A 19834-nucleotide genomic window follows, 5' to 3' on the forward strand; every position below is an offset into this window, starting at 1 on the left:
CAGGCTGCATAGAGTCTGCAGATGGGCATTGGTCAGGCTGCATAGAGTCTGCAGATGGGCATTGGTCAGGCTGCATAGAGTCTGCAGATGGGCATTGGTCAGGCTGCATAGAGTCTGCAGATGGGCATTGGTCAGGCTGCATAGAGTCTGCAGATGGGCATTGGTCAGGCTGCATAGAGTCTGCAGATGGGCATTGGTCAGGCTGCATAGAGTCTGCAGATGGGCATTGGTCAGGCTGCATAGAGTCTGCAGATGGGCATTGGTCAGGCTGCATAGAGTCTGCAGATGGGCATTGGTCAGGCTGCATAGAGTCTGCAGATGGGCATTGATCAGGCTGCAGTGAGTTTGCAGATGGGCATTGATCAGGCTGCAGTGAGTTTGCAGATGGGCACTGATCAGGCTGCATTGAGGCTGTAGATGGGCACTGATCAGGCTGCATTAATGGGCACTGTCCCTTATTTTGCCTTAAAAACATTTATTAAAAAAATATTTTTTTTCCCCTGAAACTTCCCTCTTAAAATGAAGGTGCGTCTTATACGCCTGTGCGTGTTTTATGCCGATAAATACAGTATGTGAAAAGTGTGGCATGCATTTGTATTCAGCCCCCCTGAGTCAATACCTTTTGCTGCAATTACAGCTGCAATTCTTTTTGGGGCTATCTCTACCAGCTTTGCACATCCAGATTGACATTTGTTTCCCATTGTTATTTGCAAAATAGCTCAAGCCCTGTCAGATTGGATGGAGAGCATCTGTGAACAGCAATTTTCAAGTCTTGCCACAGATTCTCAGTTGGATTTAGGTCTGGACTTTGACTGGGCCATTCTAACACATGAATATGCTTTGATCTAAACCATTCTATTGTAGCTCTAGCTGTACGTTTAGGGTCGTTGTCCTGCTGGAAGGTGAACATCTGCTCCAGTCTCAAGTCTTTTGCAGACTATAAAAAGGTTTTCTTCCAAGATGGCCCTGTATTTGGCTCCATCCATCTTCCCATCAACTCTGACCAGCTTTCCTTTCTCTGCTGAAGAAAAGCATTCCCACAACATGATGCTGCCACCACCATGTTTCATGGTGGGGATGGTGTGTTCAGGGTGACGTGCAGTGTGAGTTTTCCGCCACACATAGCGTTTTGCTTTTAGGCCAAAAACTTCAATTTTGGTCTCATCTGACCAGAGCACCTTCTACCACGTTTCCTGTGTCCCCCTCACATGGCTTCTCGCACACTGTAGATGGGACTTCTTATGGCTTTCTTTCAACAATGGCTTTCTTCTTGACGTTCTTCCATAAAGGCCAGTTTTGTGGAGTGCACAACTAATAGTAGTGCTGTGGAGAGATTATCCCACCCGAGCTGTGGATCTCTGCAGCTCCACCAGTTACCCGTTGGCTGCTTCTCTGATTAATGCTCTCCGGCCTGCCAGTTTAGGTGAATGGCCATGTCTTGGTAGATCTGCAGTCGTGCCATACTCTTTCCATTTTCGGATGATGGATTGATCAGTGCTCCGTGAGAAAAAAAAATAGGGGGGCATTTTTGGGACTTTAAATGAAGCACAGCTGTGCCTCCATCCCCGATTTGGGGAAACAAGAAGGAAGTTGAGACTTTAAATGAGGTGGTTGACAGGTTAGGTCAAGATAAATTGGAAAATGTTTATTAACATGTCAAATATAAACGCATAACATTCATTACAGTAGTGCATATTGTATAAAGAATTAGCACATAATATAAATGCACACGGCAAAAGTCATAAATTCATGAAAATATATGACAATCAATAATATTATAAAAATTGTTTTACATAATCGTATGAATTCACGTATATACATATATATATATATATATAGACTTGGCAGCAAGAAAAGACTACTGGTTAAACAATATTGAGGATATTGTATTATGATGGAGCTGGATACACATTAATCTAGATGTAATCCTATTATGGCGTATAGCACATCCTGAATTAGCGACGCGTTTCGTGTATAAAAAAACTTCCTCAGGGGCGGACACTATAGGATATCTATAAAGAACAATGTATAATTAGGACTAGTGTTGAAATGGGCACAACAGACAAGGTCAATTGAGTCAGTTTTAAGTACTTGCATATAAAAGAATACAGGAGTATACGGTATGGGTAAAGCCAGGGCCGGTAGTGCCCTAACCCTGCTTTAAACTTCTCCACAAGTTTATCCCTGATCTGTCTGGTGTGCTCCTTGGCCTTCATGATTCGGTTTGTTCACCAAGGTCCTTAAACAAACCTCTGAGGGCTTCACAGAACAGCTGTATTTATACTGAGATTAAATTACACACGGGTGGACTCTATTTACTAATTAAGTGACTTCTGAAGGCAATTGGTTCCACTAGATTTTAGTTAGGGGTATCAGAGTAAAGGGGGCTGAATAAAAATGCACGCCACACTTTTCAGATATTTGTAAAAAAAAAAAAAAATTGAGAACCATTTATCATTTTCCTTCCACTTCACAATTATGTGCCACTTTGTGTTGGTCTATCACTTAAAATCCCAATAAAATACATTTACGTTTTTGGTTGTAACATGACAAAATGTGGAAGATTTCAAGGGGTATGAATACTTTAAGGCACTGCAAATGTGTCAATTTACAAACTGTACTGTGTGGAAGAGCTTTTTCTATTTTTTAGCTTAAAAAAGTAATTATATTGTATATAAAAAAGGTATACTTTTTATTCTATAAATTTGGCCAATTTAAAATTACTATAAAACAATACTTTTGATACAAAGCATCTTATTTGCAAATGCAAAGGGCATTTTCCCCCCAATTTTGTGCTTTTAATGTGATGCAGAAAAACTAAAATAAATGAAAAAAGAGAAACAGGAAAGGGAACACCAGATCAGAAACATCACTAGCAGACATGATGGTGACCAAAAAGGCTACGTTGAATGAGAGCTCCTCAATCCCAATTATTAGATGATTTCCTTTCCTTTTTTTTCCCCCCTCTGTTTGCACCTGGTGATCTGAGCACAATAACACACCTCCTGTATTAGGGTGCCCTCACTCTGGATGAAGGAGCACAGAAACACCTTAGAAAATCAGCAGTCAGCCTGGGGGGGGGGGGGGGGGGGGAATAGTGTTGGATGCGGAAGCACATTTAAATACGCTAACAAATTGAAGCCAAACTCCAGCTAATACATTCTAAGCAGTAACAAACCATTTTTTTCCTTTTTGGATAAAGGTTTTACATAAATGGATAAAAGCTGATCATTGTAAGCACCCCTGTAGACCAGGTAGGAGTCACACTGGAGGGAAGGCGTAAATAAGCCTGAACTGAGACCAGTGTATTATCAAGGTATGAGGCTGTAGAGCTAGAAGGAACCTGGTTCTGGCAACAAGCAGAGGTACAGTGAGGAAAAAAAGGATTTGAACCCCTGACGATTTTGTACGTTTGCCCACTGACAAAGAAATGAGAAGTCTATAATTTTAATAGTAGGTTTATTTTAACAGTGAGAGACAGAACAAAAAAATCCAGAGAAACGCATTTCAAAAAGTTATGAACTGATTTGCATTTTAATGAGTGAAATAAGTATTTGCAAAACATGACTTAGTACTTGGTGGTAAAATCCTTGTTGGCAATCAGAGGTCAGACATTTCTTGTAGTTGGCCAGCAGTTTTGCACACATCTCAGAAAGGATTTTGCCCCACTCCTCTTTGCAGATCCTCTCCAAGTCATTAAGGTTTTGAGGCTGACATTTGGTAACTCGAACCTTCAGCTCCCTCCACATATTTTCTATGGGATTAAGGTCTGGAGACTGACAAGGCCACTCCAGGACCTTAAAGTGTAACCACTCCCTTGTTGCCTTGGCCGTGTGTTTTGGGTTGTCATGCTGGAATACCCATCCACGACCCATTTTCAGTGCCCTTGCTGATGGAAGGAGTTTCTCACCCAAGATCTGACGGTGCATGGCCCCGTCCATCGTCCCTTTGATGTGGTGACGTTGTCCTGTCCCCATAGCAGAAAAACACCCCCAAAAGCGTAATGTTTCCACCTCCATGTCTGACAGTGGGGATGGTGTTCTTGGGGTCATAGACAGCATTCCTCCTCCTCCAAACACGGTGAGCTGAGTTGATGCCAAAGAGCCTGATTTTGGTCTCATCTGACCACAACACTTTTACCCAGTTCTCCTTTGAATCATTCAGATATTCATCAGCAAATTTTACACGGGCCTGTACATGTGCTTTCCTGAGCAAGGGGGCCTTGTGGGCGATAGAAGGATTTTAATCCTTTACGGAGTAGTGTGTTACCAACTGTTTTCTTGGTTACTTTGGTCCCTGCTGCCTTGAGATCATTGACAAGATTTTCCCGTGCAGTTCTGGGCTGATTTCCTCACCATTCTCATGATCACTGAAATTACATGAAGTGAGATCTTGCATGGAGCCCCAGACTGAGGAAGACAATTATTTTGTGTTTCTTCCATTTGCAAATAATCGCACCAACTGTTGTCACCCTCTGACCTAGCTGTTTGGCAATGCTCTTGTAGTTCATTCCAGCCTTGTGAAGGTCTACAATCTTGTCCCTGACATCCTTGGACAGCTCTTTGGTCTTAGTCATGGTGAAGAGATTGGAATCTGATGAATCGATTGCTTCTGTGGACAGGTGTTTTATACAGGTAATCTCAGCTCCTTACCTGTATAGAAGACACCTGGGACCCACCCAGAAATCTTGCTGATTGATAGGGGATCAAATACTTATTTCACTCATTAAAATGCAGATCAATTTATAACCTTTTAAATGCGTTTTTCTGGATATTTTTGTTATTTTGTCTCTCACGGTCAAAATAAACTTACCATTAAAATTATAGACTGATCATTATTTTGTCAGTGTGCAAACGAACAAAATCAGCAGGGGGTCAAATACTTTTTTCCCTCACTGTAGTTTCCTGCTGAATCTGAGGGCTCAGATGTCCACATACTGAATTCCTCATTTTTTGCATGTCATATTGCAGAAATCTGGACGAAGGGCCCATTTCTCTTGATCCAAGCAATGGCTGCTGAGATACTCTGCAGTCCACATCCCAGGAGTGGACAACAGGAATCAGAAATCGCTGGGAAGTGAATTTCTGTCCAAGAGATGATCTGATTTGCTTTCTTCAAGGTAGCCAAACTCCTGGTGTTTCCTTAATGGCTGATGTAGACCACCACCATGGCACTGACTGACTGTACCCTGATTGGGTGTCCCTTCAAGATGTAGGGGTCCACTGCTGCAGGGAGAATCTGACTGCTCTGAGCACTAAGAAGTTGGATAGGGAGCTTGGCTTCCATCAGTGACCATGTTCCCCAGACTGTTAGGGAGATGAACACTCCTCCCCAACCTTGCATCTGTTGTGATAACTTTCCAGTGATAGGTAAGGATTTCCTGTATTGTACAAATCAAGACAGTATTTTTCTTGTAGTGATAGAAGAAAAAATGTAAATATAATACATACCAAAGTCTACCCTTGTCAATATGCACTGCATTGGATGGTCAGTTGTATGCCTTGTCGTCGTTGCACCACTTTCATAGCAAGATGCACACAAATCGTAATCGTAGCAAATTAAACACTTGTATCGTCGGCCTCTAAAGTTTCCTTTTAAACATGCATCGCAGCTGACACCTGCACAGAAGAAAATGAAACAGTTTTTTAGAAAGAAAACGTAAACGGTTTAAAATAGGAAGCATTGGGCTCACATCACACTAGAGATTCTAGGTCCACTCGCCTTCTATGGTGTTACATACGTACTGGCCAGACCAGAAAGAAGTCACTCTCTTGCTGTGTCAAATTAGTGTTTAGGCAAACAAACATGACTTTTTGGGCAGAGTAGCAATTAATCGCCTGTGTGACGTAGGCCTCAGGCTGCTTTCACACTGCCGGTTTCCCACACTACAGCTTACCTGCATGCTTGGAGTGGGTTAGCTGCGCTTGGAGTGGGTTAGCTGTATCTTTGGTGAGCTAATCCACTCCAAACACACAGGAGTAAACTGCGCTGCACCCATGGTGTGAAAAAAACTGCACTGCAGCAGCGTGAAAGCAGTCTTAAAAAGGAGAAGTCCAGCCAAAGCTCATTTGGCTAGGCTTCTCCTATGGGCCACAGGAGTGCAATGCGTTTTGCACTCCTGTAACCCGTTTTCAGCAAAGGGCGGACTGAAGTCTGCTCTCTGCTGAGGTCACAGAAATCAATCCAGGTACCGCGTCATCCCGACAATGGAAGTCTGGATCTGCCAGGTGGCTGGACTGATGCATGTCTCAGACTCTGTGAGCCGCTGAGAGCCTGAGACACCCCGCTCTGCCCCCTCCTCAGCCCAGCGCTCCAGTGAGCGTGGAGGAGCAGAGTGGAGAGCTGCTGATTGACAGACAGCAGCTCTCTGCTCGGGGAGCTGTGAGAACCGAGCCATCGGTGATGATCGATTGCTTGGTTCTCAGTGTAGAGGCGCAGGGGGACACCTAGGTAAATATGATGGAGGAAAAACCCCCAAACCCATACTTCTCTTTTAAGAGATAAGATGGGCTGTTAACCCTTCCTGCTGCCACCTCTTGATGGATCAAAATGCTGGGAGGCAGGCATTCTAATGTGACCGCTGTGACTGGCTGTCGATTGCAAATATGCATTAGCTGCTTTCCTTGACACTTTGGTTACTGAGCTGGGAGCGCACAGTGAACGTGCTCTCAGCTCAGTAAACTGTTCATATATAGCCACATATATGCAGACGTTCGGTGTTAAAGTGCACCCACTGAGAGGCTGTATATGTGCGTGCGGCCGGTGGGAAGAGGTAAACCAAATTTCACATGTTCACAAAAACATAGTGGCAGCTGACAAATTAAAGGACAAATTTGAGTTTCAACAAAAGCATTTCCTTAACTTCTAACGGCATAGTTATTTACAGATATCACCATATAAGAAACACATATACATAGAGATATAGCTATATCAGGCTAAAGACTGACATCACTCGGCTGGTCCAGACTCTGGAGAGATTCCGACTTTAACCACCTCGGCCCCGGAAGGATTTACCCACTTCCTGACCAGGCCATTTTTTGTGATACGGCACTGCGTTGCTTTAATGGACAATTGTGCGGTCGTGCAATTTTGAAAAAAAAAAAATCTCAATAGGCGTATATTGATTGGTTTGCGCAAAACTTGTTGTGTCTACAAACTATGGGATAGATTTAAGGACTTATGTTTTTACTAGTAATGGCGGCGATCTGCGATTTTTAGCGGGACTGCGACATTGTGGCGGACAAATCTGATCCCAAATTACACTTTTTGGGGACCAATGACATTATTACATTGATCAGGGCCATAGAAATGCAGTAATCCATGCAAAAATGACACTGGCAGGGAAGGGTTTAACTGTGTTCCCTAGGTGTGTTCTAACTGTAGGGGGGATGGGTTGGCAGGGACATGACAGATCACTGTTCCCGATTACCTGCGACAGTTCCCCGTTCTGCTCTGCACTAGGCGATCACGGGATGCAGGCGGACAGAGAGTCTGCCCGACCCCCGTGCACGCTCCCGCAGTGTGTATGCCACCGTATAGCTATGGCGATTTGCGCAGGAGAGCCAACGAGGTCGACTAGTGGTTAAAGCATATGTTTACCTTTAGGAGCATCGCCACTACTCCCAAACAGCTCAGGTGAATAAATGAAAAAGAATGGCCTCAGTCTACATGCCTCAGTCTACATAGCTCCACCAAACCACACACCATGATGCATTTTGCCCCACCCACCCTATAATTAAGCCCCGGTGGGCTGCTATGTATTGTTTATTCACCTGGGCTGGTCAGGATTAGCAGCGATTCTTTTTTCTTTACATTTACCAACCCCCTGGATTGGTATCAGGACAAGCCTGCACCCCATGTTCTGGGACACGAGGATATGCCTTCACCTCTACTTTGAGCAGCACCATAAGCAATCAAACAGGTCACCTTTAAAAGCATGTTACACCCATATGCACACCCGGACACAAAGACAGGCGGCATACAGGTACGTTGCCTGGCCTGCCTGTGCTGCATGTCTGCAGTAAATCTACTTTCCGCCTGCCCAAAGTAGAGTCACTGCAGACGGGTGGCACAGGCAGGCCAGACAACGTACCTGTAACAGCAAACTATCAACACTTGCCTAAACATGCAATAACTCCCATATCAGGAAGGGGGAGATAACAGGATAGCATATTCAGTGCAATATAGTATATAAACACCAGAGGCGTAGCTAGAACCTTTGGGGCCCCCGGTGCAAGAAACCATGATGGGCCCCCTGTCCCCCTTCCATCCGAGCCCTGGGCTTCCAATTTTGGGAGGGTGTCCATGGACATCCTCCCAAGTGCTTCCCGAATGCCCCCTGGGACATGCATCCAGTGCAATCACAGCGGCCCTTTACCATGTGATCAGCTGATCACATTTAAATAGACTTGCTGGTTATCCGCAGCCCTTTCCTCCGATGCCGTGTCTGTGTTAGGAAAGGACTGCCGTTAACTGTCAAGAATATCAGTAAATTGTTTACACTGATAATCAGTGCCCCAATCAGTGCCATCTATCAATGCTCATCAATACCACCTATTAGTGCCTATCAGTGCTCATTAATGCTGCCTATTAGTGCCCATCAATTCTGCCTATCAGCACCATCCATCAGTGCTCATTAATGCCGCCTAACAGCATCCATCAGTGCAACCTATTAGTACTCTTCAATACTGCCCAGTGTTCCTCAGTGCCACCTATCAGTGCCCATCAATGCCACCTATCAGTGCCCATCAATGCCACCCATCAGTGCCTCCTATCAGTGCTCATCAATGTGGCCTATCAGTGTCCATCAGTGCCTTCTATCAGTGTCCATCAGTGCCTTCTATCAGTGAATGCTATCAGTGCCTTCTATCAGTGAATGCTATCAGTGCCTTCTATCAGTGAATGCTATCAGTGCCTTCTATCAGTGAATGCTATCAGTGCCTTCTATCAGTGAATGCTATCAGTGCCTTCTATCAGTGAATGCTATCAGTGCCTTCTATCAGTGAATGCTATCAGTGCCTTCTATCAGTGAATGCTATCAGTGCCTTCTATCAGTGAATGCTATCAGTGCCTTCTATCAGTGAATGCTATCAGTGCCTTCTATCAGTGAATGCTATCAGTGCCTTCTATCAGTGAATGCTATCAGTGCCCATCAGTGAATGCTATCAGTGCCCATCAGTGAATGCTATCAGTGCCCATCAGTGAATGCTATCAGTGCCCATCAGTGAATGCTATCAGTGCCCATCAGTGAATGCTATCAGTGCCCATCAGTGAATGCTATCAGTGCCCATCAGTGAATGCTATCAGTGCCCATCAGTGAATGCTATCAGTGCCCATCAGTGAATGCTATCAGTGCCCATCAGTGAATGCTATCAGTGCCCATCAGTGAATGCTATCAGTGCCCATCAGTGAATGCTATCAGTGCCCATCAGTGAATGCTATCAGTGCCCATCAGTGAATGCTATCAGTGCCCATCAGTGAATGCTATCAGTGCCCATCAGTGAATGCTATCAGTGCCCATCAGTGAATGCTATCAGTGCCCATCAGTGAATGCTATCAGTGCCCATCAGTGAATGCTATCAGTGCCCATCAGTGAATGCTATCAGTGCCCATCAGTGAATGCTATCAGTGCCCATCAGTGAATGCTATCAGTGCCCATCAGTGAATGCTATTAGTGCCCATCAGTGAATGCTATTAGTGCCCATCAGTGAATGCTTTTAGTGCCCATCAGAGCCGTCTGCCTTCTTGGGACAGCACGGCTCTGAGCGGAGAGAGTGTCTTTCATGGAACAGCAGCACAGAGACACCGACGTTCTATTTCCCCCTCCGTCCGTCCTCTCTCACATGGGATGACAGAGGACACACAGCTGATCTGTTCCCCCTTCTCCCTCCTCCTCTCTCGTGTGCTCCGCGGGCAGTCAAGTATGAAGCTAACAAGCTCACATTTCTCACGAAGCACACAGGAGAGGGGAGGAGGGAGAAGGGGGAGCAGAAAAGTTGTGTGTCCTCTGTCATCCCGTGCAAGAGAGGATGGACGGAGGGGGAAATAGAAAGTCAATGCCAATGTCTCTGTGCTGCTGTTCCATGAGAGACACGCTGTCCGCTAACCCCCCCCCCCACAGTGACAGAATTCCAGGGCCCCGTCGCAAGTGCTACTGTTGCAACCCTGGTAATTCCACCACTGTATAACACTATGATTATTATTTTTATTATTTGAAGTATTATAAATGCTGACAATTTACACAGCACTTTACATATACTGTATATTGTACATTCTCATCAGTCCCTGCTAGATTTTTCCTTGTACTTTCAGGGAAATGCTGAAAGCAAGGGAAAAAGTAAAAGGTGTTCACATAGTTTTTTTAATCTATGGGCACTATATACTACTCCTCCTTCACTTAACTACCTAAAGACCAGGCCTCTTTTTCAGACTAGGTGTTTACAAGTTAAAAACACGTTTTTTTTTCTAGAAAGTTACTTAGAACCCCCAAACATTATACATTTTTTTTTCTAACACCCTAGAGAATAAAATGGCGGTCATTGCAATACTTTTTGTCACACTGTATTTGCGCAGCGGTCTTACAAGCGCACTTTTTTTTGGAAAAAATTCACTTTTTTGAATAAAAAAAAAAAAATAAGACAACAGTAAAGTTAGCCCAATTTTTTTTTTATATTGTGAAAGATAATGTTACGCCGAGCAAATTGATACCAAACATGTCATGCTTCAAAATTGCGCCCGCTCGTGGAATGGCATCAAACTTTTACCCTTAAAAAATTCTACAGGTTGCATGTTTTGAGTTACAGAGGAGGTCTAGGGCTAAAATTATTGCTCTAACGATCGCGGTGATACCGCACGTGTGGTTTGACCATTGTTTTCATATGCGGGCGCTACTGACGTATGCGTTCGCTTCTGTGCGTGAGCTCGTCAGGACGGGGCACTTTAAAAAAAAATTTTTTTTTTCTTATTTGTTTTATTTGATTTTATTTATTTTTACACTTAAAAAAAAAAAAAAAAGGATCACTTTCATTCCTATTACAAGGAATGTAAACATCCCTTGTAATAGAAAAAAGCATGCCAGGTCCTCTTAAATAGGAGATCTGGGGTCAAAAAGTCCTCAGATCTCATATTTGGACTTAAATGCAAAAAAAAAAAAAAATAAAAATAAATAAAATTTGTCATTTGAAAAAACGACAACAGAAAATGGCCCTTTAAGACGTATGGGCGGAAGTGATGTTGCTTCCGCCCTGCTATGGTATGGAGATGGGTGGGGGCCATCTTAGCCTCACTCGTCTCCATACCCAGCCATGGACAGGTCCTGATAGTCTCCGCTGCTGCCGACAGCTCCGGTAAGCGGCTGAGGGCGCGGGAGAAGGGGTGGCCCCTCTCCTGCCTCCGATAACGGTGATCTCGCGGCGAATCCGCCGCAGAGACCACCATTATCGTAAACAGAACCACCGTCTCCTAAGATAGATACATTGTTTGTGGCAGCAGCTGCTGCCGTTACTGAGATATCCATCTTCAAAGTGCCGACGTATATGTACAGGAGCCGGTCAGCAAGTGGTTATAATACAATACATACTCATTATATTGGCAACATCTACACTTTTCAAACCTATAACTGGATAAAAGTGCCAAAAAAAAAATCCAAACCTCATCAAGCACTATAATGATGATGTTACTTCTAAATTAAATTATCACATGCCAGATAATCTGTGGATACACGCAGGATAAAAAAAACATTAGCTGATCATGGATACACACCATTTAAAGCAGTACTGAACACAAAACCAAAAAAGTTATATATTACAGCACACCAATCAATAAATGTGGTGGCTGCATTAGTTATTTTTTTTAGGCATTTTTCCCCTCGGTTTTCATCTGGCGATTTGGCCAGTAACACACCTCCTGCAATAGTGACTGTTCACACGGTACCATGCATTCAAAAAACGCATTGAAGTTGCAATCGGCAGTGGGTGTCAATGTTAATGACACCCCAAAACAGAAGTACCATATGATCTAGTTGCAGTGTGTTTTTTGAAGTGGTGCAGTCCAATGCGATTCAGCCCATTCTAAATGAATGGCCACGAATTGCAGCGTGTTTCTGTGCAATTCCGCATCTAGTGCCCATGTTGGAGAAAGCACTCCTAAAGTGGACACCGTGGATTTGATTGACAGCAGCGGGATCCAATGGTCATTGTCAGATGTTTTTTCACCTTGATGCATAGGATGCATCAAGGTGAAAAAGCACGAGGGTTTACAACCCCATTAAGCATTCTGAACCAAAACCATAAAAGCAATATGACCAAATGCATGTTCCAACCTCCTATACTAGCAACCTGGACTACTGACAACTGTTCTAACATATGATTTCAAATATTGTACTGCTGAATATACATTAGTATACATAACCATCAGCAGGAGTCACTATAAATGTAATCTCTTCTGGCACACAAAATATTTCATTTGTGTCAAACTGAACTTGTTTTAGACCCCATTTTTTGGACATGGAAAAAAAAAAAAAAAAAAAAAAGAAAAACAGACCAACAGGTTATGAATGTGTTTAGCAGCGTTTGTTTCAGCATGGCCATGGAAACTGTCAGGCCAGCAAATGCCAGGGAAACAAAAGTCCTTACCATATTAATGATGCATCTGAAAATTTCTACAGCAGAGAAAGCAAGCCCAGACCAGTTTCCAAGCAGCAAATATACAAGCCACAAGTCTCAGTTACAGAACTGCTTTATTTATTAATCCCTCACAATCAGTGAAAGTGTACAGGGTTGACAGACAATAGCAACATAAAACCAAAATGGCATCACTGGAAATATTTGAAAACAGTTCTACTGTAATGCCAAATAGGAACAGTTAACTTACGCTTACATTTTTTGGCAAAATCTAAAAGGAATTCATGTACAGGATAAGCTTTGCAAGAGTTTTCAATTCCATCATACAGATGAAATTCTAATATATGTGCATTTATAAGAGGGCTGTTTAGCCACTTAAGGACTGCCCCACATACATGTACTGCGGCACGACAGTCCTTAAGGGCATAATCACGTACCTGTACATCATCACTGTCATCGGCTCTGGGGCGTGCAGCCCCGGAGCAGTGCCCCGATGTGATTGGACACAGCGGGAGCCAATCAGCGGGTCCAGCGGCTGCGGTGGCCGCCAGCCACCCACCATCATTCAGAGGAGAGACAGAACGGCGGTCTGCCTAGGTAAACAAGGCAGACCGCTGTTCTGTCAGAGAGGAAGAGAGAGATATTGTCTTCCTGCTAATCAGCAACGAAGATGTCTCTCTTCCTTCAGTTAAGCCACCCCCCCCCATTTAGAAATCAGCACACTTAACCCTTTGATCGCCCCTGATGTTAACCCCCTTCCCTGCCAGTGTCATTTATACAGTGACAGTGCTGTTTTTTTTTTTTTTTTTTAGCACCGATTACTATATTGGTGTCACTGGTCCCCAAAAAGTGTCACTTAGTGTCCGATTTTCCGCCGCCATACTGAAAAAACAAAAAAACAAAAAACACACACAACACATGTTGATCGCCGCCATTACTAGTAAAAACAGTTAAAACAATAAAAAGTCCATAACAAAATCCCATAGTTTGTAGACGCTACAACTTTTGCGCAAACCAATCTATATACGCTTATTGGGATTTTTTTCTTTTTAGTAAAAATATGTAGCAGAATACATATTGGCCTAAATTGATGAAGAAATTTGATTTTTTTTTTTTTATTTTATTGGATGCATTTTATTGCAGAAAGTAAAAAAATAAATGTTTTCCTTTTTTTTTTTTCAAAAATTGACGGTCTTTTTTTGTTTATAATGCAAAAAATAAAAAACACAGAAGTGATCAAATACCACCAAAAGAAAGCTCTATTTGTGAAGAAAAAAAAAAAAAAGGACAAATGTTGTTTGGGTACCGCATTGAATGACCATGCAATTGTCAGTTAAAGCAACGCGGTGCCGTATCGCAAAAAATGGCCTGGTCAGGAAGGGGATAAAACCTTCCGGAGCTGAAGTGGTTAAGACTACAAGGAAGTGCCAAAGCTTTGCCTTTCAGAATGGCCTGGCATTCAGCTAGGACAGAAGGGTTTGAGAGGCCGCTAAAAGGTATGTACTGGCACCCCTAGATGTCTGCCTTTAAAAATGCAGCAGCTTTTTTTTTTTTTTTTTAAACAGAAGTGAAGCTGTTAAAGCAGTAATAAACCACTGAAAAAAAATTAAAAACCCTTGCATATGGCATAATGTAGTACGAAGCCCTTCCAGCGCTAACCGGTCACCGCTGAGGGCAGACATCTTCTCCCGTCCTTTCTTACAGGATCGCAGGCTCCAGAGCATGTGTGCGAGAGCCCTTTGTTCCGAAAAGAAGCTCTGGAGGTCCAGCAAGGTATGCCGGACCTTCGGAGTGCATTCACCGCTGATGTCAGCGGCTGTGAATATTTCTTAAACGGTGCACGTTTAGGAGATATTCCATTTTACATACAGGTAAGCCTTATTAAAGGCTTACCTGTAGGTAAAAATAACAACCGCTTTCATCAGAATGATCAAACATATTTCATCCTTATTTCATTAGTAAAAATTAAACAAGAAATTTGAATACCTTGGCAACAATTCTTTAATTGCACTTTTTTTTCTTCAGGTTAAACCAAATAAAAATATCAAAATCAGGTCACCCTTTATTTGATCTTACCGGAGATGGATCCATCCGTTTCTCCAAGTTGTCAAGTTTGAAACCACGGCCGAAATAGAACACATAATCCTTTATTATAAATCTGTTTAAAAGCCATGCAAGGCAGGTACAAAAAAAAACACACACTCCTCTGAATGAGGCATTTCAACCACTCAGGCCTTTATCAAATCCATTTGATAGAGACTCAAGTGGTTAAAACATTGTGTGTCCTTAGAAGCTTTTTTGTACCTACCTCACTTTTTTTTTCAACAGATTATTTGTTTTACATTTCTGACTGTTTTTATCAACTTTTGGTTTTAATATGTAAAGTGGTGGGGCGTGGCTTGAAAAAGTGGTGGGGCGTGGCTTGAACACGGAAGAAGATGGCCACTTAACTCCTCAGCTCCCGCTGACAGAGCTGTTTAACAGACTATCACGGAGGTATTTTTTGATTTCTCACACCCGGATTAACATGGGAACATCTTTCAGAAGTTCCTCCACCTCAAGTTCACGATCTCCCCGTAATTTGAGTGATAATTCCTCTCACACAATCCCAGAAATGTTCCAGTCAGCAGCAGCTAACATGGGGCCCTCTCAGGCTGCACTGTTAAACTCCAGTCAGACACAGGCGGATATTTCCCTCTCACAGCCGCATCATTCTGACATCGTATTAACGCCACACCAACACCCCAGTCTTACCGATTTACATTCGGTTGCAGCAGATATTAAAGATACGCTATCGGCAGCTATCACTGACCTCCGTATTGACATCCAGTCAATTAATGGACGAGTACAAGAAGTGGAAAAAGTACAGGCTTTACACTCCACTACAATCCACAGAGCCCACCACTATATTGATGCACACTCCCTTCAGCTTAGGGATCGTAATAGACACATAGAAGATCTTGATAACCGTGGGAGACGCCACAATTTGAGATTGAGAGGCCTTCCAGAATCGATCGATGCAAATCACCTTACTTCTACAGTTGTGGGTATTTTTAATAACCTCTTGGATAAACCCCCTACAACCCCAATAGGGCTGGAGAGAATAACCTCATGCTCTTAGACCACGAGGTAAAGATTCAGATCCACCCAGGGATGTCATCTGCCACATAATCGATTATCAACTTAAGGAAGACATACTAAGAAAAGCGCGCAATAAAACTCAAATTTCATATAATGGCACAGAATTACATTTATTTCAAGATCTTTCTACTATTACACTCCAAAGGCTAGAGAACTTAAACCCCTTCTTGAAGTTCTTCGCACAAAAAGGATTGTATACAGGTGGAAATTTCCCTTTTGTCTGTCAGCATCGTCACTGGGCCGCACAGCCCTCCTCAGAGTTCCAGAAGATTTGCGTCACTTTTGTGAAACACTGGACATTCCTTTAACAGAAGTACCAGATTGGTATGCTGAATTTCGCCCGAAGACCACAAAATCCTCACAACTCAACAGTGAACCTATGGAAACCCAGGCAGTTCGTTACCGGAGACAACCATCACCATCGGAAACGCGTCCCTCACAATCAGTTTCTATTACCGATAGAGCATCAAGTCCCATGAGAGCTCCTCAAACCCGCAGAACTCGTCGGGGTCGTTAAATATCTGATTTGTTATCATCCTCCTGACTCCATCTGCATTTGTTTAATATAGTAAATGTTTTTATTCTTTATTCTTGTTCTAACTATCACACTCTAGATAACTTTCCTTATATCCCAACTGGCTGTCTAGATTTTTTATTTTCATTCAATATGAACCACATACCCTAATAAAAGGGGAGAACCTTTTTTTTTTTTTTTTTTTTATTTTATTACATGTAACGTATATAGAAATGATGAATCATCTTATTTATGCTGCAATGCTTTATTCACCCTCAGACCCTCAGATTTGATTTAATTCTCAGGATGAATTAATCTTTTACTCTGTTTTGCCTAAATCTTCACAGACTTCCATACCCTCTGTATAACGGCACCTGATAACATATCTGAGTTCATATTTACCTTTTCATTACAGACTATGTTATTATTTCCACTAATTTTCTTTTTCTCTGAACTCACTCCCTATTATCTCTTTACTGATGTCCTCTCCTACTTCAGCTTTGTTATGAATACTGTATCTTTCTCTTGTTTGAAAGTTATAAAATGGTAATTTTCTAATTTATTGCTCATTTAACCACTTGACAACTGGGCACTTAAACCCCCTTCCTAACCAGACCAATTTTCAGCTTTTGGTGCTCTCACATTTTGAATGACAATTACTCAGTCATGCAACACTGTATCTATATGAAATTTTTGTCCTTTTTTTTAGGGCTGAAACAACTAATCGATTAATCGACAACTAATCGATTATGAAATTAATCCATTACTATTTTCATAATCGATTAATCGGCCAGTAACTTAATGGGTTTAAAAATAATAAAATTAGCCCTTTATAGTACAAAAAGAGCAAATAATCACTACTGTAAATATTACTTTCTCTGTTCTACAGTAAAAAAATGAACCCCTTACAGTAGCGATTTGCTTTTTTTGTACTATAAAGGGCTCATTTTAGTTTTTTTTTTTTTAACCCCATTATGTTACTAAATGTCTTAGACCTGGTTCACATCTTTGTGTTTTTTGGTGCTTTTTGCAGAAACGCACTACAGTTCATTTAACATGGTTTTCTATGGGACACGTTCACATCTATGCTTTTTTTCAGCCGCTGGCTGCGTATTTGGAAAGGGTCAAGGACTTTTTTTTTTTTTTTTTTTTTAACGCAAAACGGTGCTTTTTTGGTTCAATATACTTCAATGGAGAAGCTGCAGAAAAGCATGTAATGCATTTTTGCAGCAATTTGTATTTTTTAATCTGCCCAACAACAAATTGGCCAAAAAACGGTATTTCTCTTCTAATAGTGTATACAGTATATCTCCTCTAATAGTGTATACACAGTATATCTCTTCTGTCTTATATTCTCAGATTAGATTCAATATTTTGCTCCCTAACCATATAGTTGGTTGTTTATATTTACCACTGCATAGAGATATTTAAGAATAAATTGCTTTTTTTTTTTAAACTTTACATATTAACTAAATTATATACCACACTTTTTTTGTAAGGTTATTAACCGATTAATCGAAACAATAATCGACCAACTAATCGATTATGAAAATAATCGTTAGTTACAGCCCTACTTTTTTCACACAAATAGAGCTTTCTTTTGGTGGTATTTAATCACCGCTGGGTTCTTTATTTTTTGCGCCGTAAAAGAAAAAAGACCGAAAAATCTGTAAAAAAATACATTTTTCTTCATTTCTGTTATAATATTTTGCAAATTAGTAATTTTTCTTCATATATTTTGGCCAAAATTTATACCGCTGCATATCTTTGGTAAAAATAACCCAAATCGGTGGATATTATTTGGTCTTTTTGAAAGTTATAGAGTCCAAAAGCTATGGTGCCAATGGCCTATCTCATTTCTTGAGACCCTAACATGCCAGAAAAGTACAAATACCCCCAAAATGACCCCTTTTTGGAAAGAAGACATTCCAAGGTATTTAGAAAGATGCATGGTGAGTTTTTTGAAGTTGTCATTTTTTCCCACAATTCTTTGCAAAATCAAGGTTTTTTTTTTTTTTTTTTTTTTTTTACACAAAATTGTCATATTAGCAGGGTATTTCTCACAGACCGCATATGCATACCACAAATTACACCCCAAAACACATTCTGCTATTACTCCCGAGTACGGCGATATCACATGTGTGAGACTTTTACACAGGGTGGCCACATACAGAGGCCCAACATGCACGGAGCACCTTCAGGCGTTCTGGAGCACCCAGGCCAATTCTGACATTTCTCTCCTACATGTAAAAATCATCATTTATTAGCTAGAAAATTACATAGAACCCCAAAACATTATATATGTTTTTTTAGCAAAGACCCTAGAGAATACAATGGCGGTTGTTGCAACTTTTTATCTCACATGGTATTTGCGCAGCAATTTTTTTAACGCGTTTTTTTGGAAAAAAAACTGTTTTGTGCTTTACAAAAACCAAAACAGTAAAGTTAGCCCAATGTTTTTGCATAATGTGAAAGATGAAGTTACGCCGAGTAAATAGATACCCAACATGTCACCCTTCAAAATTGCATGCGCTTGTGGAATGGCGCCAAACTTTGCTACTCAAAAATCCCCATAGGCGACGCTTTAAAATTTTTTACTGGTTACATGTTTTGAGTTACAGAGGAGGTCTAGGGCCAAAATTATTGCTCTCGCTCTACCGATCGCAGCGATACCTCACATGTGTGGTTTGAACACAGTTTTCATATGTGGGCGGGACTTACGTATGCGTTTGCTTCTGCATGCGAGCACACAGGGACAGGGGCGCTTTAAAATTTTTATTTTTTTTTTTATTGTTCATTTTACTTTATTTATTTTAGTTTGATGCTTTTTTCCAAAAAAAAAAAAAAATTTTGACCACTTTTATTCCTATTACAAGGAATGTAAACATCCTTGTAATAGGAATATGGCATGACAGGTCCTCTTTACAGTGAGCTATGGGGTCAATAAGACCCCACATCTCACCTCTAGGCTGGGAAGCCTGAAATTAAAAAAACGATCCTGGCTTCGATCGTAGCTGTGAGTCGGTAGAAGCGCGGGAGGGGGGTCATCCCCTCTCGCCTCCTGTAAGAACGATCAAGCAGTGGAACAGCCGATATGATCGTTCTTATGGTGTAGGGAATCGCCGGCTGAAAAAGCTGATATCTGAATGATGCCTGTAGCTGCAGGCATCATTCAGATATCCCCGCACAAAGTCAAGGACGTTGTATGACGGCCGGCGGGCGGGAAGTGGTTAAAACGCATTTTTTTTTTTAACACAAAGTTGTCCATTTATACAATATTTCTAACACATAGCATGTACATACCAAAAATTACACCCCAAAATAGATTCTCCTGCTCCTCCTGAGTACAGCGATACCACATGTGTGAGACTTCCACAACCTGGCCACATACAGAGGCCGAGTACAGCCGAGCATGGCTCAGCATGGCAGGGTATTGCGGAGTATGGCGGGGTATTGCGGAGTATGGCGGGGTATGGCGGGGTATGGCAGGGCTTTGCAGAGTATTGTGGGGGTATTGCAGAGTATTGTAGGGGTATTGCAGAGTATTGTAGGGGTATTG

The 19834-nt window shown here is 41.9% G+C and overlaps 1 protein-coding gene across 1 annotated transcript in view; it reads right to left on the reverse strand.

The window, feature by feature from the left end:
• Window positions 1-19834, reverse strand: part of KCMF1 (potassium channel modulatory factor 1) — a 143558-nt gene that overhangs the window by 42424 nt on the left and 81300 nt on the right. The window contains exon 2 of the mRNA XM_073598051.1: window positions 5451-5618. Coding sequence (XP_073454152.1) covers window positions 5451-5618 — 168 coding nt within the window. The remainder of the gene's footprint in view (window positions 1-5450; window positions 5619-19834) is intronic.

This window comes from Aquarana catesbeiana, linkage group LG01, assembly GCF_042186555.1.
Source record: "Aquarana catesbeiana isolate 2022-GZ linkage group LG01, ASM4218655v1, whole genome shotgun sequence".
NCBI lineage: Eukaryota > Metazoa > Chordata > Amphibia > Anura > Ranidae > Aquarana > Aquarana catesbeiana.